Source organism: Lemur catta, chromosome 3, assembly GCF_020740605.2.
Source record: "Lemur catta isolate mLemCat1 chromosome 3, mLemCat1.pri, whole genome shotgun sequence".
Taxonomy (NCBI): domain Eukaryota; kingdom Metazoa; phylum Chordata; class Mammalia; order Primates; family Lemuridae; genus Lemur; species Lemur catta.
This window is the reverse complement of record NC_059130.1, coordinates 119,769,626-119,794,402: the sequence shown is the minus strand read 5'-3', so window position 1 is coordinate 119,794,402 and position 24,777 is coordinate 119,769,626. Positions and strand designations below refer to the sequence as shown.

At 39.2% G+C, this 24,777-nt stretch overlaps 1 protein-coding gene across 2 annotated transcripts in view; it reads left to right on the top strand.

Moving 5' to 3' along the window:
- KIF1B (kinesin family member 1B) overlaps nucleotides 1–24,777 on the top strand; it is a 132,971-nt gene that overhangs the window by 76,481 nt on the left and 31,713 nt on the right. The window contains exons 20-31 of one of the 2 annotated variants that reach the window (XM_045546171.1): nucleotides 3,655–3,748; nucleotides 5,141–5,289; nucleotides 7,178–7,356; nucleotides 8,157–8,294; nucleotides 9,936–10,184; nucleotides 15,808–15,926; nucleotides 17,062–17,147; nucleotides 17,493–17,622; nucleotides 17,787–17,949; nucleotides 21,685–21,775; nucleotides 23,506–23,624; nucleotides 24,380–24,435. In XM_045546171.1, the coding sequence (XP_045402127.1) occupies nucleotides 3,655–3,748; nucleotides 5,141–5,289; nucleotides 7,178–7,356; nucleotides 8,157–8,294; nucleotides 9,936–10,184; nucleotides 15,808–15,926; nucleotides 17,062–17,147; nucleotides 17,493–17,622; nucleotides 17,787–17,949; nucleotides 21,685–21,775; nucleotides 23,506–23,624; nucleotides 24,380–24,435 (1,573 nt within the window). The remainder of the gene's footprint in view (nucleotides 1–3,654; nucleotides 3,749–5,140; nucleotides 5,290–7,177; nucleotides 7,357–8,156; nucleotides 8,295–9,935; nucleotides 10,185–15,807; nucleotides 15,927–17,061; nucleotides 17,148–17,492; nucleotides 17,623–17,786; nucleotides 17,950–21,684; nucleotides 21,776–23,505; nucleotides 23,625–24,379; nucleotides 24,436–24,777) is intronic. The other variant, XM_045546169.1, reaches the window with a different exon arrangement.

The window sequence follows — 24,777 nt, the reverse complement described above, 5'->3', positions numbered from 1 at the left end:
GAGGGGGCAGATTTAAAAAATGGTGTTGATATTTGGACTACCAACTGCTGGTCATAATGTAGTCAAAGTTTTTAGGTCTGTGGGACTGTGAGAAGTCTTTTATGTCAATTTTATTGTCACTAAAGCACAACAGGAACTGTTGGGAAGGTCGTCCTCATACCTTAACTGTCAAGAGTCTAAGGATTTTGTGTTCATTTTTACTTTGACTAGCTTGTGAACTTAATCTTGAAGAAATCCTCAAGATGAAATGTTAATATTTGTTCCACCTGATGATTTTTAGGTATACCAGCAGCCTTTCTCTTTTTGCTGAAAGAATTCCATATAATATATAGTTTTTGTACAGAGAAAAAACTTCCCATTCCCCAACGTTTTATTTTGAGACATTTCAAATCTAGGGAGAATTTTTAAAAAATAGTACAATGGCTGGGCTCCGTGGCTCACATCTGTGATCCTAGCACTTTGGGAAGCTGAGGTGGATCTCTTAAGCCCAGGAGTTCGAAACCAGCCTGCGTAACATAGCCAAGACCTCAACTCTACAAAAAAGGAAAAATAATAGAAGAAATATTAGCCAGGTGTGGTGGTGTGCACGCCATGGTGGTGTGCACACCTGTAGGGTCAGCTACTCTACAGGCTGAGGCAGGAGGATGGCTTGAGCCCAGGAGTTTGAGGTTGCAGTGAACTGTGACTGTGCCTCTGCACTCTAGCCTGGGTGACAGAGTGAGATGCTGTCTTGAAAAAAAAATAGTACAATGAACCTTTGTATACCCACATTTATATATTTTTTCTGAAACATTTGAAAGTTGCAGCAGATACCCTAACAGTTTACCCCAAATGCTGACATGTTTATCTTCTAAAATCAAGGATATTCTCTTAATACCACTATCCCATCCAAGAAATTTAATACTGATTTTAGTATTATGTAATATACAGTTCATCTTTAGATTTCCCTAGTTATTTCAAAAATACAAAAGAAGAATGTGAGAGAGAGTGTGTATGTGTGCATGTGTGCTTTAATCCAAGATCCAATCAAGGTTTTTGCATTCATTTGGACATGATGTTTTTTATCTTTCATTACACTGGTACTTTTGGAGAGTGTAGGCCACGTTCTGATTTGTCTGGTTGTTTCCTCAAGATTAAACTTAGGTTAAACATTTTTGGTAAGCATGCTATAAGGGTAACATTGTGTACTTCCCATTGCATCACATCAGTAGACATAAAGTGTCAATTTGTCCTATTACTGATGATGTTAAAGTTTAGTAAATTTGGTTAATGTGATGTTTCCCAGCTCTCTCCATTGTAAATATCTCATTTTCCGTCTTATTAATAGGTATCTGAGGGTGGACTTTGGGTTGTGTGAATATTCTCCTTCCCATTCATTTTTCACCCAATTATTTTGGCACTTATTAATGATTTTTGCCTGATTCAGTTACTGCATCTGGGGTTCCAATATGGTGATTTTCCATTTGTTGTTCCTTCTAGCTTTTTTTGTTTGTTTGTTTTGAGCCAGAGTCTTGCTATATTGCCCAGGCAGGAGTGCAGTGGCTATTCACAGGCACTGCAGCCTTGAACTCCTGGGCTAAAGTGATCCTCCCGCCTCAGCCTGGCAAGTAGCTGGACTATAGGTGCTTCTCACTGTGCCCAGCAATTAACTAGCTTATTTTTTAAAAGCAGAGTTTTCCTCTTTTCTCTTCTTCTTTCAGTATCAGTATGACTTCATGGATTCTTTCTATGTTCAATGTGCTGTATTCTTTTTCTGTTGTTTTTCCAATTTATTAGCCAGTGGAAGCCTGTGTCCTTTTGAAATGGCCCCAGCAGTCTTTGAGTTCTTCCATCTTTTCTGGCACGAGATACTATGGGCTTACCTTGTACTTTCCTTGCTCCAAACCTTGAATCAGCCGTTTTCTCAAGGATCCCTGGTTCCATTTACTGGGCAGTGGTATTATATTTATAAACCAAGATCTGGGTGCCAGGTATGCTTAGAAAATAGACTTTTAAAAAACATTTCCTGTCATTTTTGATAGTGTGTCACCATTTTGGAAGACTTTCATGTTTTTTCAATGGTTTGTTGTCCTTTCTGCAGTCCTGTGTGGTAGGAAGATCAAATGCTAAAATCTTTGTTTAAAGATGAAGAAAGTGAGGTTTAGAGAGGATTTAACTTTCCTGGAATTAGAAGGCTAGTAAGAACAGGTGCCAAGACCCAAACCAAAGTATTTTACTTGCTAGTTTATTTTTTCTTTCTTTTGCCACAGTACATAGTATCTTAAAAAGTATGTTTAGATATCTCATAAAGCTGTATTGCTGGTTTTTCGCCTTGGTCACTGCCAGCCCCACTAAAGAGTGAACACTTCCTTCGTGAGACTAACTGATAAATGACAAGAACCTTAGAGAATGTTGACATCCCTCTGAGCACTGCCATCTGCAGCTCCTTTTGTAATGGGGTTTGCTGAGGAGGCTTTCAGCAGTGCTTTGTGATGCGTGGAATGTTTGATGTGTGACTTGAAGAACTCTGTTTGAAAACAGAGCATGCATCTGTTTATATGATCAAGTGCTTAAAAAATTAAAAAAAGAAAAAAAGGAAAAGAAAACAGTGCATGGTCATACCTAAACCCTCTGTCTCATGGTAGCCTGTAATGGGGTCACTGCTAAGGACTGAAAGGAAGCAGGAAACCCTGGCAGTGGATCTTAAAATGCTATGGTTGTACTATAATTTAGTATTTTATTATGTGAAGATATTTTTTTCTAACCATGCTTGTTTAATTTTAATTAAAATTTGGGCTTTTTTCGTTTAACACCCTAAGGAGCCTTTTTAGACAATTGTTCCATAGTCCCCCCACCATGATATTTTAATACCTCATATATACTATTATCTGTTTGTATACTGTATATATATCTGTGCTTTATATGTAAAAAGAGTAAGTTTTTTCATCCCCTGAGAACCATTTTTGACGCCTTTGAGGGTGGTATTCCCCTTATGAGAAAATGCATGAAGTAAATGGAAAAATGAAGGATAAATCTGATTTGTATCATAGTAATCCATTTCATATTATAGTAGTATATTTAAAATAAAGTGTGTTTCTTGCATAACTGAATGCCGTCTGTAAATTATTTCAACTCTGAGATTTTTGGTTACCTGAAGGCTAAACTTATCCTACCACTGCAAAGACAGTAATTTTTCACTCACAGAGAGTTTCAGAATCTACAATGCTAATTTTTTTCCCCTTCCAAATGGATAGGTGGGACTTTGGTGATACTGGTGAATTTAATTTTTCAATATTGTTTTTGTCTGGAATTCCTTGATGAGTAAGATATATTACTTAAATGTACTTTAACATTTAAGCGATGTATGCATCTTCCCCCTCAACATCCCCCCTTTTCCTGCCACACCTCAAATAAAGAACTCTTGAGTCTTTAAGGGCGTAGAAACAGACTACAGTGAACAACTTTTTTCTTTTTAGCATTTACCTATTATGTCTTGTGTGTTTTGTGCTTTTTCCCCTAAGCATTTCTCTGTATGTCTTTTCATAATTGTTTCCTCCTCTGCCTCTCTTTGTCCTTTGCCTTCTCTACTTCCCTCAATATTCCTTCTATTTCTCTTCCCCACCCCCCTCTTATTCCTTCTCTCTCCTACATGTTATCTCCTTTCTTTTCATTCAGGACTATGAGAGTAAATTGCAGGCCTTGCAGAAGCAAGTTGAGACCAGATCCCTGGCTGCAGAAACGACTGAAGAGGAAGAAGAGGAGGAAGAAGGTGAACTCTAGAGACCACAACCTTCCTTTGTATATCTTTTGAATCTGTGTTATCAAAGTAGTCCTTTTTCTATGACTAAAACTGGATTCCTCATAGTTGGCCGTACCATTTATCAACATTTTACTGAGCCAGTTTAAATATGATTTAAAAGATGCTCAATGCTGAGAATCCAGACTGTGTTTTATGAGGTGGGTGTGGGGCTGATAGTTAGTGTTCCTTAGAACTTCTCAAGGTTGCTGAGCACAGTCTTCATATAAATCTCTCAGGAAGGTTTACATGTACTGTCCAATATTTCTGTGCGTATGAAGTTCATATATCTGTTGTAAATAAATACAGAGCTTAATTTTTATTAAGATAGTCTGTTCAATTTGCTGATTTGTATCAGAGATTTGCCAGTGAAGACTTTGGAATGTATCCGTGTATTTTAAAGCCATTTCTGGCATATTCCTAATCACATTGCTTAATTATGCTTGCCTGAGTTTTCTAGGGTTTGTTAGCTGAATTAGGGCTTTCATTGTTAATTATTGCCTAATAATATAGTGTGAATATTCATCACACTTCCTTCTCCCACTCAACTTCTTAATAATCTCAAGGCTTTAAATTAACTTTGAAGCAACTCTTAATTTATGTACTGAATTGTTTATTTTTAACTAAGTGAAATAGGACCTTTTCCCCCTATGCTAGAAAGAAAAAAAAGAAATATGTGAAGTTGTACAACATACCAGGGGTCGGGGGTATTATTTTTATTATGGCCACACAGTATAATTATATCTTTTTTTAAAAAGGAAGAGAAATCTGTTTCTTTGATGTACCATTTTAGATAAATACAGGAGTAGGATTTTTTAGGTTTTCTGAAATATGTATATTGCTTTCATAAAATCAACAAAATTAGTAAGCTTTACTAAAAAGAAGAAAAACGAGGCCGGGCGCAGTGGCTCACGCCTGTAATCCTAGCACTCTGGGAGGCCGAGGCGGGTGGATCGCTCGAGGTCAAGAGTTCGAGACCAGCCTGAGCAAGAGTGAGACCCCCGTCTCTACTAAAAATAGAAAGAAATTATCTGGCCAACTAAAAATCTATATACAAAAAATTAGCCGGGCATGGTGGCACATGCCTGTAGTCCCAGCTACTCGGGAGGCTGAGGCAGTAGGATCGCTTAAGCCCAGGAGTTTGAGGTTGCTGTGAGCTAGGCTGATGCCACGGCACTCACTCTAGCCTGGGCAACAGAGTGAGACTCTGTCTCAAAAAAAAAAAGAAGAAGAAAAACGAAAGCAGCTGAATGGAAAGAAATGGGAAAATACCTCAACTTGATAAAAGAGATAAAGTTGAGGGAGGGCTGCCATGTGTGTGTAGTTACGAGATCACCATTAAACATGCTTCATTTGCTCTTTCAGTTCCTTGGACACAGCATGAATTTGAGTTGGCCCAGTGGGCTTTCCGGAAATGGAAGTCTCACCAGTTTACTTCATTAAGGGATTTACTCTGGGGCAATGCTGTGTACCTAAAGGAGGCCAATGCCATCAGCGTGGAACTGAAGAAGAAGGTATGGAGGAGGCAAAGCTGAGCCTGCCATGGGTGCATCTGGGCTGTCACCTTGAACTAACCTTTCCCTTGGGGGAACTCAGCTGCTTTATGCAATAAAACTGCGTCATATATGCCTTTATGTAAAATATATGCCTGGAACATAGTGGGTACTAATTAAATTTTTATTAAATAAAAATTCCTTAAAAATAGATGTTTTCTAGCTTATTTTATAGATGAGGAGACTATATTACTGACAAGAGCTGGAGAAACATAGTAGTAGAAAAATGCTTCTCTTGGGTTTCTAGAAACTCTTAATTTTCTTTTAGTTTTCTACCATCAGGTTTGTACTTCTAAGTCCTGTGTGCCCCTTTGCCACTAATTTGCTCCTCTTCTAGGGTCTGAGAGGTACTGTTGTGTAGTGGACAAGTGTGTGTGCTCTATAGCCAGATAGTCCAGGGTCTATTCCACCGTCTGCAAGATGGGATTAGCAACAGTGACAGCCACCAAGGGATATTGTAAGAAATGAAAGTGTGAATAAAACACACATAAAGCACTTAAAATAATGCTGGGGGGACTGGGCATGGTGGTGTACACTTGTAATCCCTGCACTTTGGGAGGCTGAGGTGGGAGGATTGCTTGAGGCCAGGAGTTTGAGATCAGCCTGGGCAAGACATTGGGATCCCGTATCTATGAAAAAATAAAAATAAAAAAAATAGCTGGGCATGGTGGCACACACCTGTAGTCCAAGCTACTCAGGAGGCTGAGGTGGGAGGATCCCTTGAGCCCAGGAATTTGAGGTTATAGTGAGCTATAATCATGCCACTGCACTCCAGCATAGGCAACAGAGTGAAACCCTGTCTTGAAAAAAATAAAATTGCACTGGGGAATGGTAAAAGGCAATGAATATTATCTGTTTTTGTAATTATTACCAGAACTTCACACTAAACCTTAGATTCAGCCTTCTGTATGCCCCTCTGTTCAACAGTCTCTTAACTGCTGAGATTACAGTGGGAGACTATATTGTATAGCAGGTAAGAGCACAAACTGCCTGACTTTGGGGAAATTCATTATCTTCTCCTAGGGATATATTCTAGTTCTCTAAACTGAGGATAAGATGTCGTCTTCACTCATAATCTCAACAGCCCTTGTCATTTTGTTATTTTTAACCACTTCCTTCCTCAAGTAGACTAAATAAAGGCAGTAACTCCTGTCTTTTTTTGTTTTTTACTGCTGTACTTAGCATTTAATTAATATTGGTGAAAATATAAGGTGGTAGTGAGAAATAAATGACATGATGCATGCAAAGCACTTACTGTATAGTAAACACTTTTAAGAGTATTAGTTATAATCTCTGAATTTGAAATGGAAAACTTTGATGTGTTTCCATCCTCCCTCATTACTAAGGGACTAGAAATGCATTCTTGGGTCCACATTTTGGTCTCTTTTTTTCTTTCTTTCTTTTTTTTTTTTTTTTGAGACAGGGTCTCATCATGTTGCCTGACTAAAGTGCAGTGGCATCATCATGGCTCACTGCAACCTCCTGGGCTCAAGTGATCCTCCCACCTAGGCCTCCCAAAGTTCAAGGATTATGGGCATGAGCCACTGTGCAAGCCTCTTTTTGTCTCTTGTATGAGATCCACAAAAGTCTTCATTCAGTCAACTATAATATATTTATTGAGATTTTAGTTTGCTGGGCTAGGAAAACAAAGTATGTAAATAGCTGAATTTGAAATTAGAATTATTCTCTATGATTACTATACAGGTGGCCCTTGTTTTCAGTTAGTCACAAGCTATTTGTTGAGCAAATAGTACACGTTTGACCTCTTTCTTTCCCATTGGGCATGATTCTGTTGCCTCATCTGTGAAGCTTACTTACTGAAAACCGTTTGTCGATTCTTTCCATTCAGGTGCAGTTTCAGTTTGTGCTGCTGACTGACACGTTGTACTCCCCTTTGCCTCCTGAATTACTTCCCACTGAGATGGAAAAAACTCATGAGGACAGGCCTTTCCCTCGAACGGTGGTGGCAGTAGAAGTCCAGGATCTGAAGAACGGAGCAACACATTATTGGTCTTTGGAGAAACTCAAGTATGAAAACATTCATAAAAGCTGATTGTTTTATTTAGGAAATAACAATGAATTGCTCATGTGGGCTTCCTCAAACTCTCCTCTCTGTTGCTTGCTTGCTTTCTTTTTTTAAAGGCTAGTCAAGTGAAGCAGTGGGAGTAGAAAAGGAAGAATGAAATCTATAACTAGTTGTGATCCGTTAGTTGTAAATACCATTGCACTCGGACCAGCCACTGTTGCTTCCTTTTCTGTACTTACCTAATGCTGTTGTTGGCCAGTAATACTAACATGCATACATTTTCTTTTAAGTGAATGAATACCATGCCTCAAGCACCTTTGACGTTTTTAGATATGTAAATTTGCCCTCCATAAACCCTCTTTTATATTTTAAATGTTCCTATTCCATATTTATTTCTGCCTTGGATCTAGAAATTACTCATCTTTTCTGTTCTGGACCTCGTGATGATCAATAATAAACAGGGAAGTTATAACATAGCTCCCTTTACATTTAGTGTGATGAGATACTTCCTGCTGTCTCAGTGTATTTGAGATGTCATGCGCCATGGAACTACATTTCCCCTGTGACTGTCGTGACTGGTGGGGACAGGTTGCCATTCTTGACTTTTGGTGGCTTTCTCTAGACTTAGACACTTTGGCTGCTATTTTGGTTTCTATAAGTTTGGCCTTCATTCTTTTTAAATAACATTGAATGGTAGGAGAGCAGCTTCTTTTTTAAAAAAACTAGCATGGAAGATCATTCTAAAGCAAAAATTAATGCAATTTCATGATGTTAACCCAGTGCACTGTATGTTTACTAATAGGCAGAGGCTGGATTTGATGCGAGAGATGTACGACAGGGCAGGGGAGATGGCCTCCAGTGCCCAAGATGAAAGCGACACCACTGTAACGGGCAGCGATCCGTTCTACGATCGGTTCCACTGGTTCAAACTTGTGGGGAGGTATGTGATAATTTTGTTGATGTCTTCTTTTTAAATAATAAATACTTCTAATTGTTTAAAACCTCAGCAGATACTATAAAAAGTTAAAAGAAAGGAGTATAAAAAAGCCCTGTCTATAATCTTACCTACTCACGCACAACCACTGTATTATTTGGTATATTTCCCTTTTGTTTTATTCAACAGGCATATTTGTTTTGAGTCTCAAACTTTCAACTTAACAGTCTTCCCTGGCTCTCAATTTACTCACAAAATGTTTTACAATTGATTAAGATAGATTTAAAAGGCCAGTCACAGTGGCTCATGCCTCTAATCCCAGCACTTTGGGAGGCTGAGGCAGGAGGATTGCTTGTTATTTCTAAAGAGAAATAACAATAAAATAAAAGGTAGATTTAAAGGAAAAAGGAAACCTATGTCTGTATCCTGCACAGTTTAAAATCATGGTATGGCTTGTCAGACTGCAGTCTCTTCATGATCTGATTTATCCTCAACTTTTTTTTTTTAAGCAATTCATCCCACTTTAGTCACTGCCAAGGGTGAACTAATTGCACACTTTGTTAGTCCCCTTGAGCCTCATTCGTGTGTAGATCATTTCCAACATTTAATGAAAACAAGTAGTTTTCTTGGACTCTCTGAGTCCTTTTTTTTTTTTTTTTTAAAGAAACGAGGTCTTGCTCTTTTGCCCAGGCTGGAGTGCAGTGGTATGACTATAGCTCATTGCAGCCTCACACTCCTAGGCTCAAGCGATCCACCTGCCTCAGCCTCCCAAAGTGCTGGGACTACAGGTGTGTGCTACCACACCAGGCAATTTTTAAATTTTTTAAAGAGATAGGATCTCACTCTGTTGCCCAGGCTGGTCTCAAACTCCAGGGCTCAAGTGATTCCCCTGCCTTGGCCTCCCAAAGTGCTGGGATTACAGGTGTGAGCCACTGTACTCGGCCTTGTGAGTCCATATTGAGTCAAGTTCTTAAAGGTTTAGAATTTTTAAAGCAGGGGAAATTTAAGTTTGAGCTTAATGGTTTCAGAATTTGAATTGTTTTGCAATTGCAAAAACCCTGTCATGTTTTTTTAAAGGTACTAGGTAAAAAGGAGTTGCTGAAGTCATAGTATTTTATAGAAATTAAGTAAATCTTTTCCACTCCACTCTGATAGTAAAATGGTTTTTTTAAAGAGATGAACTGGCCAAACACATCTTACCCAAGAAAAGCACATGCTGCTTTGGCATATACCATTTCATCCATTTTATTTTCTGCTCCAAGATGACATGAGAATTTAAATGAAGATTAGAATTATTATTTCACCTTAATCTTGAGTGGCTCTGTTGAGGCCTAGATGCTAATCTTTTGTGCAAACTGGAGAATATAAACATTTTATAGCACAGTATTTACCTGGGGTGGTCTACTGATGTATTTCCTTTGCTTTTCTTATTCTAAGGATCAGTCCTTGCTTAACTTTTTCAACCTGCCCTATTCCCTTTCACCTGATCCAGATGATTTATGTTTATTTTATCCTTTTCCTTTTCCATTTGCTTTTATTATGTTGATTCCCCAGCAGATTCTGTCTTTTTGGCACCTATAGCTTCTTGTTTAACCAACTATTCCTCTCTCCCTGGCTGTGTTAATCGTCATCTTACCTGGTGTCTAGCTCCCCCATTTTCCACGGCTGTGTGAATGAGCGCCTTGCCGACCGCACGCCCTCCCCCACTTTTTCCACGGCTGATTCCGACATCACTGAGCTGGCTGACGAGCAGCAAGATGAGATGGAGGATTTTGATGATGAGGCATTCGTGGATGACACCGGCTCTGACGCAGGGACGGAGGAGGGATCAGATCTCTTCAGTGACGGGCATGACCCGTTTTACGACCGATCCCCTTGGTTCATTTTAGTGGGAAGGTTGGTGAGGTTGTTGTGAGAAAGGCAAAAAGGGACCAGCTCTTGATCTAAAGGCCTCTTTGTGCAGTTTTGGATAATCTTGCTTTAGCTAATTTAGTTCATGAACACTCTGTCCCAAGTTCACCAATACTTCAAGCTCTTTGTAAATGCCAATCTAGCTAGAGAGAGATCGCAGGCATTGTTTGTAAGGTACTCAGTCTACTCAGCCCAACATACAGCAATGTGCAAAAACTCTTCATGGAGGACCTCTTGTCTTAAATTGCCCAATAATTTTGTTCTGAAGGAGGAAACCCCAAAAGAGAAAGTAATTAAAGCTAAGAGTCAAACATAATGAGTTCAACATTGGTATTGTAGTCTAGATGTTCCCTTTTTAAAGGAATGCGGTTGAGAAAGCATGTGGAGATAACATGAGAAAGGGAGCAGAGCAAGTGCAAGGCTAGGCCAAAGAATTTGTGGCACTATGGGAATCCGAAGACTTAAGTGGACTTAGGAGTCATGTTGAGTTTATTTTTTGCTTAGTCTACTAAGGCCTGAAAAGAATCGGGAAAGTCAAGTTTCTCCTTTGTCTAATAAAATGGGTCCCTTGGCCAGGTGCTATGGCTCATGCCTGTAATCCCAGAATTTTGGGCGGCCAAGGTGGGAGGATCACTTGAGGCCAGGAGTTTGAGACCAGCCTGGGTAACAGAGTGAGACCCTGTCTCTACAAAAAAATTAAAAAATTAGCCAAGTGTGGTGGCATGTGCCTGTAGTCCCAGCTACTTAAGAGGCTGAGGCGAGAGGGAGGATCACTTGAGCTCAAGGGTTCGAGGCTGCAGTGAGCTGTGATTGTGCCACTGCACTCCAGCCTGGGCAACAAAGTGAGACCCTGTCTCTACAAGAAAAAAAAAAAAAAATAAATAAATTAATTAATTTAAAAAAGATGCCTTTGTTTGGCCAGTTTCACTGAGCCTATCTGTAGGTCTTTGGTGTCTGCTAAAATTTTACTTATAGGCTTTATAATACTGAATGTGAGAAAGTTATCTATAACAATGAGTATTTGTTCAGTGCTGCATGAAACTGCTTTGTATTAAGATTAGTTCACCAAACTGAGGCATTGTCTCTGCTCTCAGTTTGTGCATCCTTCTGCCAGTGATGCAGAACTCTCCATGCACATGTTCCTGATACTGATGTCTTTGTCTGCATCCATTCATGCTAAAGTAATTTTAATTACAAGTTCAACAATGGAGCACTCATTGGGTTAACCAAAAAGTATTTCTAGGTTTTAAAGTACTAAATTTAATTCTAATGGTACATTAGAATCACGTATTGTAGAAACCCTTTAAAAATAAAGGAGTAAGTACCAGTTAAAAATTAAAGTACAGTGAGTCTCCTGACCCAGTAGAGACATAGGTTCTAAAGTTTAGCTCAAAGTATGGTGTTGGTCACCTGGCTGGAGCATGATAACTAGAAGATGATCACTGTTACGGAAAGAGGGGAAAGGAAAGCTTTTTTGACAGAAATGAAAGCCTTGATTATGACTTTGGGTCATAATATTAGTCTGAGTTTTACAGTGGCAAAGGGGCATTTAGAATTCAGGTTTTCCATGATTAAAAATAAACGGATTATATAGCTATGAGGGTTTTATACCGATGTCTCACCACAATTAGATGCTTAGAATTTCAGAGAAGCTGATTTATTTTTAAATTGAGAAAATTGTACAAATAATGGGACACTAATGCTTTTTTATTTTATGGCTGTGTCCTTCAGCACATTTCCATACAATGCTAAGAGAGTTGGAAGTTAGAACCCAGTTTCTGGCCAGAAACTTGGTTCCAGTGGCAGTTGCACAGCTTCTAAAGCTGTTCATGTGTGTTCTACACCATTGCATGTTGCTGAGTAGCCAGCAGCTTCATCTTACATAGCATGGTGAAGAGAATCCTGCCTAATTATGAGGAGAGGCCTTGGATTCTGGGCCATCTCTGTCACTACCTTAGGACAAACAGCTTAAACTGAGGTCTGTTGGGTTCTCAAGTGTAAAATAGTCAGAAAAAAAGAGTCTCAAAGATCTTTTTCATCTTTCATATTCTGTCATCTACACTAGAAGAATGAATATCCTGGTTAAGACTCCTAAGAAGCATTTGTATTTTGAATTAGTTGTATGGAAACTCGAGTCAGAATCCCACTTAATATGGAAATTAACTGGTTTAAGGTATATGTATTATTTTCTCTCTAGTTTTATTCCTTTTAATCATATCAGATATAAGTGTAGGTATAAAGCTGTCAACCCTACTTTGATCTTCACATAAAATATTTAGGGAGCTGTGGCTCAGGAATTAACCTTTCCATTTGTTTAGGTTCCCAGGTTCTAGAACTAACTTTGCCTTGCCAGGAGACTGGGGGAAGAGGTAAAATCATAGCAATCAGTAAAGAGAAGGATAGCTCTCCACTGTTGCGCTTGACTACATTTCTCCTCTACAAACAAAATTTATAATAATTCAACATCACTTAGTTGTTAGTGGTCATTGTATGTGTAAGAGGAGTAACTCCTTTCCTGTTTTTGTGATTCACAGGATTGAATTTCCCCTACTGGCATATAATTGTAATAAAATTCACTTGTAAAAATTTACAATTTCTTATGAAATTCCATTTGTAGGTTTGTTTCTTGGCTGTGGCTGCCTCTGGTGAATCTTCATATGAAAATTAAAAGAGCTTGTCCCTTTAGCTGTTCTCTTATGGCATGGTGGGATGTTATGAACCATCTGTCATAATTTGGGATGAATGTAAAATATTTAATCTAGTCTTCTGGGTTGAAAGGGGGCAAAGGATGGTTATTCTGTGGCCTCTCTGAGTACCTTAACTGACATTCTTTCTGTAAATATCACCATAATTATGCTGATTTTTCTTATCTTTATGTTGACAAATTTGTTTCTTTTTTTGATGTAACTTCACAGAACTTTCTGCTAATATATCCTTTACATCTTCCTTTCTCTCATCCGTGCTCTCCTTCAGTCTGCTAGGTCAAAGTATAAGGACTCACAAAAATGCAGAGTAATTAGGAAAATTCCAGTTTAAAAAGCTTCGGGGGAGAACTTTTATACAGCACTGATTTGGGGCTAAGGGCTATGTTCTGATCTGGCAACTTGACAAGGAGCTGTCTTGTGAGTGTGCGATTCTATACTCACAGAGCCAATGCCCCTGTGTCTGCCATGGAATCATAGAATTCTCTTTTCTAAAAAGGGAAATCTATAATAATGCCTTCAATGCTTCCACATTTGGAATGGCCATTGCCATAGGCAGAAAGGAAATTCTCATATTTAGTGTGTACTCAAACAGCACTGTATTGTAATGTGTCTGTGAATATGATAAACTTTCTTAAAAAAACAGTAACTCCTATTTTTGCATAGCTGTTTTTAAGATAACAAATTAGATATGGTTAGGAATCTAAATGTGTCCTAAATAGTTAATATTCATCATGAGTATGGCTTTGAAAAATCAACCTACTATTAAGTTGGATGGATTTACTTCTCTGCCTCTGGTGTAACCCATTTTTCTGGAAAATCTTCTGCTTAAGGATAGCAGATAGATCGTTTTCCTGGTTCCTAATGCACATAGACGTTTACTTACCAGATGTTTATTGAGTGTATGTACTGTATGGCAAGCCCTCTGCAGACAGTGGTAAGCAAAACCAGAAATGGGCTGGGTGTGATGCCTCATGCCTATAATCCTAGCACTCTGGGTGGGAGGCTGAGGCAGGAGGATCACTTGAGCCCAGGAGCTTGAGACTGTAGTGAGCAATGATCATACCATTGTACTCTAGCCTGGGCAAGACTAGAGCAAGACTGTGTCTCCAAAAAAAAAAAAAAAACAGAAAACAAAAAAAAAACAACAACCAGACATAGTTCCTGCTCTTACAGACTTACAGTTGGTGGGTGACATGGACATAAATAATCACACAAATAAATGTAAATTACAACAATGATGAAATAATTGTGTGTGTTGCTGAGATCATAACATTGGGGGGCCCTGTTAGGAGAGAGTAGTGTCTGAGATCAGACCTGAAGATGTGACATCAAAGGCATGACATGGGCAATGAGTGCACATGTTCTCCTGGCAGAGAACATGTGCAGCCCAGGCGTTGGAAGTGAGCAAGTCTGGCTGGAAAGCCAGGAAGAGGAGAGTGGTCTGTGTGTGATATTCATAGCTTATGCCAAATTCTTAGTCTTTTAAGCCCTGTTGTGATAGTTGATATTTCATGGTCTTGTTTATAATCCTTTTTAGGAGACTTTTCATTTTAAATTTTTGTGCACCAAAGCTTTAACCCTGTTCCTTAGCCTTGTTCCCCCCTCCCACTTTGGAGCAGACTGAAAGGGAAGTAGACATCATTTGGTCTAATTTAATGTTCTATTGCACTTATTTTTGTTTTACTTTTGATTCATATTTCATTCTCAAACTTTTATTAACATTTGTTTTTCTGTGGTATATTTTGTCTATTTCTAGAACTTTCATTACTTTGAGTTGAAATCCCAAATATCCACTCCATACTCCTTCTCACTTTGTTTTAAAGTAGATTTCAGAGCAGGAAAAGCAGCAGACAGGCATGTGTGTCACATTTAGTTGTGCTTGATTTCTTGATGCAAGTGTTTACTCTTTCTCTTTTGCCTTATGTTCAAAGATCAGCATATACCAAGTGGGAAGGTAGGAGTAACAGTAGGAACTAGATTCTATTTCCCTTCCACTAATTGAAATGAACACTCTTAAGCTTTGTGATCACCGGTTTTTATTGCTTAAAAAAAAAAAAATCAATAGCTACAAAATAAGGAAAGAAGAAAAAAAGAATATAAATGTGGTAGGACTTTGCTTGTTTGTTTGAAATATAAAGTGTTGGATCTGTAACTTACCTTTTATTTATGCATTTATGAATTAAGTTTTGGACTCTAGGAGCAAAGTAAACCCTTTAGGGGGCAGCTGTTGTCTTCTCCCTTAGCCTTTATCTTGATGCCCAGAGTCGTCTTTCTCTAAGCTCACCACTCAGAAATTTCTGGCTGCACAGCCTCTCTGCTCATATGAATCTGCTTCCCTCACCTTGTCAGCCTCCCTGCCTGAAACTAATAGTCCTTTCGTAGAGTAAAAATAAAAACCCATAATGCTGTGATGTGAGATCTCCTTTAGAGTTCTTAACTGTATTTCAGTCAATTTCCTGCCTTTTTTGTCTCCTTTTTTGTCTCTTTCTGTTTTTATCTATTGGGAAAATCAAAATAAAACCTCTTTATAATTCCTTAAGTTAAAATCTCTTAAATGGGCTCCCCCCTGCTACCCTACAGCCATCCCCCAGCAGTTTTCATAGAGCAGTATCTTGAAAGTCTACTTCCAATTGTTACTCTTCTACCCACAGCAGTAATTTTATAGAATAATTTGGTGTAAGTTGGTCTTTGTCAGCTGTTTTGCCAAGTATGTGCATTTGTTCATATATTCTCTGCTGAAAAAGCAGGTGGAGGCAATCTGAGAATATAAAACTGAGAGGCGATCTTAATACAAGGCCCAGAAACCAGCACACAGTTTCATGAAGATATTCTTAGTGAATCTGAAAGCCAACTTCTCTCTCCGTGGAATGCTCTGATGTTTGTCTCTTGGTTTCTGTCTCTAGGGCATTTGTTTACCTGAGCAATCTGCTGTACCCTGTGCCCCTGATCCACAGAGTGGCCATTGTCAGTGAGAAGGGGGAAGTGCGGGGATTTCTGCGTGTGGCTGTACAGGCCATTGCAGGTAGGTGACCCCCTTCTGAGATGAGAGCTGTGGGTTCTTGGCCTCGAGACAAAGGCGGCCAGTTCTGGGTAGGCCACGCTCATTGCATGTACAAACTGTTGGGGAGCTTGTCTGCCTTGGGAAAGTCTTTATTGCTTCCTTTCCAACTATTATCCCCCAGTATCATAGATAGATTCTGTTTAGTCTGGGCTACTGCTATTTTGGAATAATGGGGTAAAGAGGTTTCCTTTAACATGTTAAAGAACAACTCTTGGATTAACTTTATAAAAGTCATTGGCATTTTATTAACAAATGATGTATCCTAATACAGTATTGAGAAGAAAAAAAATAATAATGTATCTTAAATGATTCAGAAGTAACAAAGGATTTTAGGACTTTTTCTTGCTTCATTTTCTCTCAGGGTACTTCTAATAGACATTTCTTTGGTTGCTTTTGTAGTGGATGGACCAAGATTCTACTATAAACTGGGTGCAGTGGCATGCCTATAGTCCCAGCAACTCTGGAGGTTGAGGGGGAAGGATGGCTTGAGCCTAGGAGCCCAGCATGGGCAACATAATGAGACCCTGTCTCTTAATTAATTGATTAGTTAATAAGAAAAAAAGAAAGATTGATTGATTGATTGATTGACTGATTCTGGTATTTTCTACTTTTCCATGATCCAGCCTACATTCTGAAGAAAGAATGTGGCCATTTCCTGTAATTTTTCTGTCTTTATTTCCAAATGTACTTTGTTTAGCAACTTTTCAGCCTTTTCCCCATGGAAACCTTTGACACAGTCACCAATGTTGAGTTTATGGAAGTCTGCTCCACAAATATAATATTTTCAAGTATTTGTTGTACATTATTGAATATAATCTTGCCAAGATGGAGGGGGGTCAGTGTTTCTAAGTATGACATTTGAACAATCTGAAAAATAAAACTGATTCTTTATTAACTAGTCTCATGTGAACTAAGGAGGTTGGTAAATCTACATGAATAGAGTGGGAAGCAGCCCATGTAATTTTGCTACTTCAGTGTCATTCTCTCTTTCTTATGTAACAGGACTTTCCTGTTTGTTTTATAATCTGATAAGAGTCATTCCTCTTCCTCCCCATATGTAGTCTCATTCTGCCCTTGCTCATTTTTTTCTACTTAGGGGATGAAGAGGCTCCTGATTATGGCTCTGGAATTCGACAGTCAGGAACAGCTAAAATATCTTTTGATAACGAGTACTTTAATCAGGTGAGAAACCTTCAGGAAGAAGGAAAATCTTATGGAAAGGAAAGGAGTAGGTGGGTTTTTAAGGATAATGTTTGGTATTGGAGACCAGTTCCCATACCTAGAACTAAAAAATACAGGATGCAGGTGACCACACATTGTTCACTAGAATATGGAACATGCCTAATGATTATAAGGTAAAGACTCAGCATGTACCTTTCATTGTATTGCCTTTTCTCAAACAGCTTTTAATCTATATAATTTTCTAGTTGCTATTATTTGTTGAGCAAATAAATGGAAGTAAGGAAACAGGGGGAAAATAGGTTTTTATTCTACTTTACCATATGCTTCCCCCTGCCTTGTTTTCAGAGTGACTTTTCTTCTGTTGCAATGACTCGTGCTGGTCTGTCCTTGGAGGAGCTGAGGATTGTAGAAGGACAGGGTCAGAGTTCTGAGGTCATCAGTCCTCCAGAAGAAATCAATCGAATGAATGACTTGGGTAAGTAGACAGAGTTTACTATGTTTGGGGAAATTTTCAAACAGGGGAACATACTGACCGTGATGAAGGGACATAGTCACTTCATTAACTAGGAATGGAAAGAATGCCCAACTCCCTTGTCTTTGCATCATTTGAACCATGTGTATTCACTTGACCCTCTTTAGATTTGAAGTCAAGCACTTTGCTGGATGGTAAGATGGTAATGGAAGGGTTTTCTGAAGAGATTGGCAACCACCTGAAACTGGGCAGTGCCTTCACTTTCCGGGTGACAGTGTTGCAGGCCAGTGGCATCCTCCCAGAGTATGCAGATATCTTCTGTCAGTTCAAGTAAGCCTCCCCTTTGCTCTGCCTACCTTGCTAGCTGCTAACCGAGATGATGTCCTTTAGGCAGTGTAGAGTGCTTTATATATGTGAGATATTAACAAAAGACTACCAATCAATGAAGGAAAACACTTTCATCACTCAAGATGGGGGTGAGAACCAGAAACCTACATTGGAATAAAAGAGGGTTGGTTCCTTGTGGGAAGGAGTGTGCCATGCATCCTGCTAGAGGGTTCTGTTGGAGATTATTCCCCTCTGCCAGGAATATAAGGGCTAATCCAGATAAGCCTATTTATTAGTCTTTTTAATGCTCTTCATGCTGAAATGTTTTATTGGTTAAAAGTCTAGAAGCAATGAATTGTCTAGCCACCAATTATGCCAATTTAATACTTGGGAAAAGGGAAATCTAAGTAAGATGAAGAAAAATAAATTCTATATCAGCTGTAAAAAGCTAGTATGTAGAGAAGATGTGACAGCTTTCAATTCTCATCCACTTAAGAGCTTTTCCTTTCCTGTGACCCTCTTGAAACCTGTATTTTAGGTGCTTTCATTTCCATACCTCCCTAAAAAAATACTTTCTTGTGAATTTTAAGTTTTAATACCTCCAAACATCAATATGTCTTTTCAGTACCCAAAAGAATGAAGTCTAACCCACACCATACCTAAAGCCTAGAGTTTAGGCAAGGCATGGTGGCTTAACATCTATAATTCTAGCACTTTAGGAGGCCAAAGTCAGAGGATTACTTGAGGCCAGGAGTTTGAGACTAGCTCGAGCACCATAGCGAGACCCCATCTCTACAAAAAAATACAAAAATTAGCCGAGCAGGGTGGCATGTGTCTGTAGTCCCAGCTATTTGGAAGGCTGGGGCAGGAGAATCGCGTGAACCCAATAGTTTGAGGTTGCAGTGAGCTATGATGACGCCACTGCACTCCAGCCCAGACAACAGAGCAAGACCCTGTCTCCAAAAAAGAAAGCCACAGTTTGCCATTGGTACCACCAAGAGGCTGCTTTAGAGCTCTACCCTCCCTTTTCCCTTTGTGCCTTGGTCTTGGTATAGGTCTTAATGTGTTTATAAAGCATTTCTTTTAAATAGATTTAGCCAAATCCTGAATTAAGTACGATCACTACATAGCAAGCCACTAATATCACTTGGTGTGACTCATAATTATTGAAATATTACCCATCCAGTACTGATTTCACCTATTTGTTTTCACTAACAGCTTCAAATTAAGAGAAGGATTGAATTGGCTGGAAAACATTTTTTTTGGAACTTTCACTATTATTCCAATAGTGAAAGACAATTGATACATTTTATAGAAACTACCTATTTGGTTAACTGATGTCTGCAATGACAGTAATAGTATGTTGACTTTTGTCCTAAAATCTCCTTAAAAAGAGAGCAGTATCTCCACCTGGTGTCAGCCCTGGAGAAAGGGCATGTTGACTCATGTTGGACTGGATTTTTATAAATTTTCATCTGGCCTGTATAGGGAAGATGCAGCTGTAGAGCAATGTGAATGAGTTCATCTGTCACCAGGGGAACCTGGTATATACGTACCTTCTACAATGGCAAAGTATTGGAAGAGTGTAGATCAGAAGTCAACCATGGGGTGTCTCTGGTAGGCAAAGTATATGGTCAGAAGAAGAAAAAAATGGGGGAAAAAGTAAGAAGAGAAGGAAAAGGAGAGACTTAAGGAGAAATGAGGAGAAAGAAAATAGAAAAAGATACATATAATGAGAATGCTATAGTGCCAGCAATGTATGGTGTCTGTGATTTGGAGCACTTGGCAGAAGTACACTACTGCTTACTCACAACACTTAAGCTAAAAAAGAAAAAAAAGGTACACTACTATTCTCAGACTCAGTGAACTAATTTGGAAGACAAGGAGTTCATAGTGCTGGTCTCTTTCCCACCTTTTCAGAGTGTTTTCTCTTTTTTCCTTTTTTCTTGCAGGCGGTATATCCATCTGATGGATATTTCTTTCTTTTTTTTTTTTTTTTTGAAACAGATTCTTGCTGTGTTGCCCGGGCTAGAGTGCCGTGGCATCAGCCTAGCTCACAGCAACCTCAAACTCCTGGGCTCAAGCAATCCTTCTGCCTCAGCCTCCCGAGTAGCTGGGACTACAGGCATATGCCACCATGCCCAGCTAATTTTTTCTATATATATATTTTAGTTGGCCAGATAACTTCTTTCTATTTTTAGTAGAGACGGGGTCTCGCTCTTGCTGAGGCTGGTCTCGAACTCCTGACCTGGAGCAATCTACCCGCCTCGGCCTCCCAGAGTGCTAGGATTACAGGCGTGAGCCACCGCGCCCGGCCTGATGCATATTTCTATCTGGCACTAAATCTTTGTGTTAGATAGTCTTTAATTCTCCAGTTCTTTTTATTTAAGACTAATGATAGGGAGGGAGAGAGAGCAATAAAATCTTACCATTTGTAAGAATAAATTAACATAGCCCATTAGTGTAACAAATATTTCTGGAGTATCTTCTGTGTGTTGAGCCTTGTGGGAAAACACTTGCTGTCTGTTGGGGAGACAGGCATATAAATACATTATTACAAACAGTGAAATCATTGCTGTTAAGGAAAAATAGGTCCCTACTGCTCTGGGAACGTGAAACTATCTGGATAAGTAAGGGAAGACTTCCTGGAAGAGGTGGCATTTGAATCCACCCTTAGCTGGGTATTAGTGAGACTCTTAAGCGAGTACACCACTCACAGGCTTTAGTACTATCTTGTAGAAACTTGAGTATACCAAATTTTTTCTGTACAAAATGATTTTTTATTTTCAGTAAAAACCTGCTACAAAGGAATAGGAGTTCATTGAATTCAGGTCTTCATTCTCTTGCATATACATCCACTTAGCTAAGTAATCAGGGTCAGTTAATTTTTCAGTAATTTTTTTCTTTTTCTTTTCTTTTTTTTTTTTTTTTTTGAGACAGCGTCTCGCTTTGTTGCCCAGACTAGAGTGAGTGCCGTGGCGTTAGCCTAGCTCACAGCAACCTGAAACTCCTGGGCTTAAGCGATTCTACTGCCTCAGCCTCCCGAGTAGCTGGGACTACAGGCATGTGCCACCATGCCCGGCTAATTTTTGCTATATATATTTTAGTTGGCCAGATAATTTCTTTCTATTTTTTTAGTAGAGACAGGGTCTCGCTCTTGCTCAGGCTGGTCTTGAACTCCTGACCTTGAGAGATCCACCTGCCTCGGCCTCCCAGAGTGCTAGGATTACAGGCGTGAGCCACCACGCCCGGCCAATTTTTTTCTTTTTTTGAGTCAGGGTCTCACTCTACTGCCTGGGCTAGAGTACAGTGGTATCGTCATAGCTCACTGTAACCTTAAGCTCCTGGGCTCAAGCGATCCTCCTGCCTCAGCCTCCCAAGTAACTGAGACTACAGGTGTGTGCCACTGTGCCCAGCTAATTTTTCTATTTTTTGTAGAGATGGGATCTTGCTCTTGCTCAGGTTGGTCTCGAACTCCTGGCCTCAAGCAATCCTCCTGCCTTGGCCTCCCAAAGTGCTAGGATTACAGGCATGGCACGCCTGGCCCCATTTTTCAAATAAGATGTAAAATGCTATCTATGTGATATGGAAAACGTTTTTGGTAAGAAAATGTAAATAACTTAGCTCAGTTAAAGAATCTAATTAAGTAGGATGCTTCTTTTTATAGGACTCAAGTTGGGCTCTTAAATCCTAATGAAACCATTTAATGTAGTATTCATGTCTTATTTTTTTGTTAAGTTTTTTGCATCGCCATGATGAAGCATTCTCCACTGAACCCCTCAAAAACAATGGCAGAGGAAGTCCCCTGGGCTTTTATCATGTGCAGAATGTAAGTGGCGTAGACATTGTTGCCAAACATGTCATGGGTTTGTGGTACCTTGGCTCTCTCAGCCCAGGAGGGAGGGATGAGCTGCTTGCTGTGCAGGGGCAGCTTTGAGGAGGGAGGAGACAATGGACGGAGTGGCCCGAGTGGTGAGGTCATGCTCAGTGGACTGAGTGGCAGCCTTCCTATCTGATTCACAATGGGCCCAGTGAGTGGTATGTGGTGTCTGCCAGTAAAATCTTCCATCAGTTTGAATATACTTAGTTGTTTTAGTGTTTCTGTCCTAGAAAAATAAGCACTTTTAATAAGGGCTTTGTTAAAGTGAATGCATTGTCCTTTAAACCCTAAGATATTTATATTGTTCAGTTGCAAATAATATAGAAGGTATTAAATACCTTCTGTAGATAAATTAAGATTTAGAGTCTGTTTTCCTTGCAGCTGATACTATAATTATAATTAACCCATTAATGCCCCTTACAACTGTCTCCATACTTGGAGTAAGAAAACAGACCTTCTGTCTCATATATATGAAATTTCACTTAAACTGTTTTCAAAATTCATCATCCTCATCACAATAGCTAACATTTATTTTTTTATTATTTTTTTAATAGCTAACATTCATAAGAATTTATTTTGTGTCAGTCACTGTTCTGAGTATTTTTTGTGTCATTTAATCTTCCCCATTACACCATAGATTATAGTAATCTCTGTGTTACATCTGAGATAACTGAGGCACAGAGAGGTTAAAGTTACCAAGGTTACAAAGCTAGGAAGAGGCAGAGATGGGATTTGAACCCAGAAAAGTATGGCTCTAACATCCAAGATCTTCACTACTACATGAAACTCTCTCGTTCTCTTGCTATCCATGTCTGCTGTATAAAGAGAGGAAAGGACAACTCCAAAGATGGAACAAGCAAGCGCAAAATACACTGTTTCCTTTTTTATGTTTGCATAAATGTGAGCATGCATATATCTGATACATACTGATCAGCTGCTCAGCACAAAGACCGTGCCTGACAGTCAACCTGGAGAATGCAAATGAATTGCAGATGCCCCAGGGAGCTTAGAATTATGATAGGGGACATAAAATGCATATATAGACGACAGTTGTACAAGGTAGAGAGACATGAGGAAAGTATTCAATAAATGTAGTGCAAGTGGAGAAAGAGAAAGTTATTATATTAATGGAAAAGTATTTTAAGTCACCTTTTTTGTTGGGGGGTGATGGTTAGGTGGAGAAAGGAGGTGTGGAGCCTTTTGCAGGAGCAAGAAGAGAAGAGGTGTGTCAACTTGGCATTGTGCCTGGCACATAGTCCACAGTCTGTGCATGTTTTTCTTACTGTTGTTTCTGTTTGAGCCGGGCCTTGAAGTACAGGAATGACTTAGGTGCGTGGACATATGGAAGGGCCTTCCAGGCAGGGCTGCAGCCTGGGCCAGTGCTTGGCACAGCAGAGGAGAGAGCAGGGAAAGGAGCAGGAGACAAATTTGATTGAGTTTGTGAAGGGCTTCAGGGACCGAGGTTAGTTGGGTCAAATTGTGGAGGGTCTTGAATGCCTGAAGCTTGATAAAGTTACTTTAGAATGAAAATGTGAGGGGAACCCCTGGCTTTTGGTGCAAGAGTCCTGCATAATAAAATACTCCACACATACTGGACACCCAACAGTACTAAAGTTCTGATTGAAACATAAACGCGTTTTTTGTTGTTATAATAAATCTTTCCCAATCTTGCTTGCCAGATTGCAGTGGAGATCACGGAATCCTTTGTGGATTACATCAAGACCAAGCCTATTGTGTTTGAGGTCTTTGGGCACTATCAGCAGCACCCACTTCACCTGCAGGGACAGGAGCTTGGCAGGTTTGGACCAGATGAACAAAGATTTTTGTTGTTATTTGTGTTTTAGTTTTTCAGTTGCTAGAAATCTTTTGAGGGATTAAGATAACTGTAAAGGCTGCAAAAAAAGATAGCTACAAAGATGTAAAAACAAATATATAAAATAAAAATTAAAAATAAAAAAGGAAGAAAGAATAGGTTCTCATAGTAAAGATGTGAAAAAATATACATCTATATATAAAAATGAGGAATTAAGATAACTAACAGTTTTATATATTACCTTATGTCTCCTTTTTAGAAACATCACGTTTTTCTAACCATCTAATCACTAATTTTAGAGACAGCACATTGAATTTTGGTGACCTTGAATACCATATTTTTGAAGGAACAGACTGAATAGGATAGAAAGTTGAGGTAATAGGCATATAACACGCAAATTGTATAGAATTGTCCTAATGACCCACAACTTACGAAGTGGAAGCTCTAAGTGTGGTCATCAAAACTGATTAGTAAAGCAAAGACGGGGACTGTTTGATAATGGCAGAGTGTCAGTGGTAACAGAAGAATTTTCTCATTTTGTTTATTAGCTAAGATTTATAGGGCGACTTTTATTAAACTATTTTAACCTGTTTGACAATGTAGGATTATCTCTGTTATCTAGAGTTATGCCAGAGTTGAAAATGCAAAAGATCTGTTTCCTTAAAGGGATTTCAAACATGCCGTTAATATCAACATCTGACTCTTTAGTCTTGAAGAAGTTTGTCTTCCTTTCTTTGCAGCCCACCTCAGCCGTCTCGACGATACTTCCCTCCACCCATGCCACTGTCCAAGCCAGGTGAGGCCAGCTCCATTCCTTGCAGGACATTCTCTGTGTGAATACACCTCTTATTCTGAATGACTTTTCAGATAAAAATTGTATTTGAGTTTCTACCCCTCTTCTAGGTATCCTTATGTATTTCATCTGCTCTTGTATATGTCTAGCAGGAACTAGAATTCTTTATTCCTGGTTTAAAATAAGAAGTAAGAAAACATAGGGTTCTAGCTCTGCCACTTCTCTGGTCTTATTGCAGATTTTGGTGATCTCCCTGTTCCTAAATCTCTCTGCTTTCTGTGTAACTCCCCATAACTGTCAGGTGACTGGGCATTTCATTGCATATTAAATTTATTCTGCATGTTC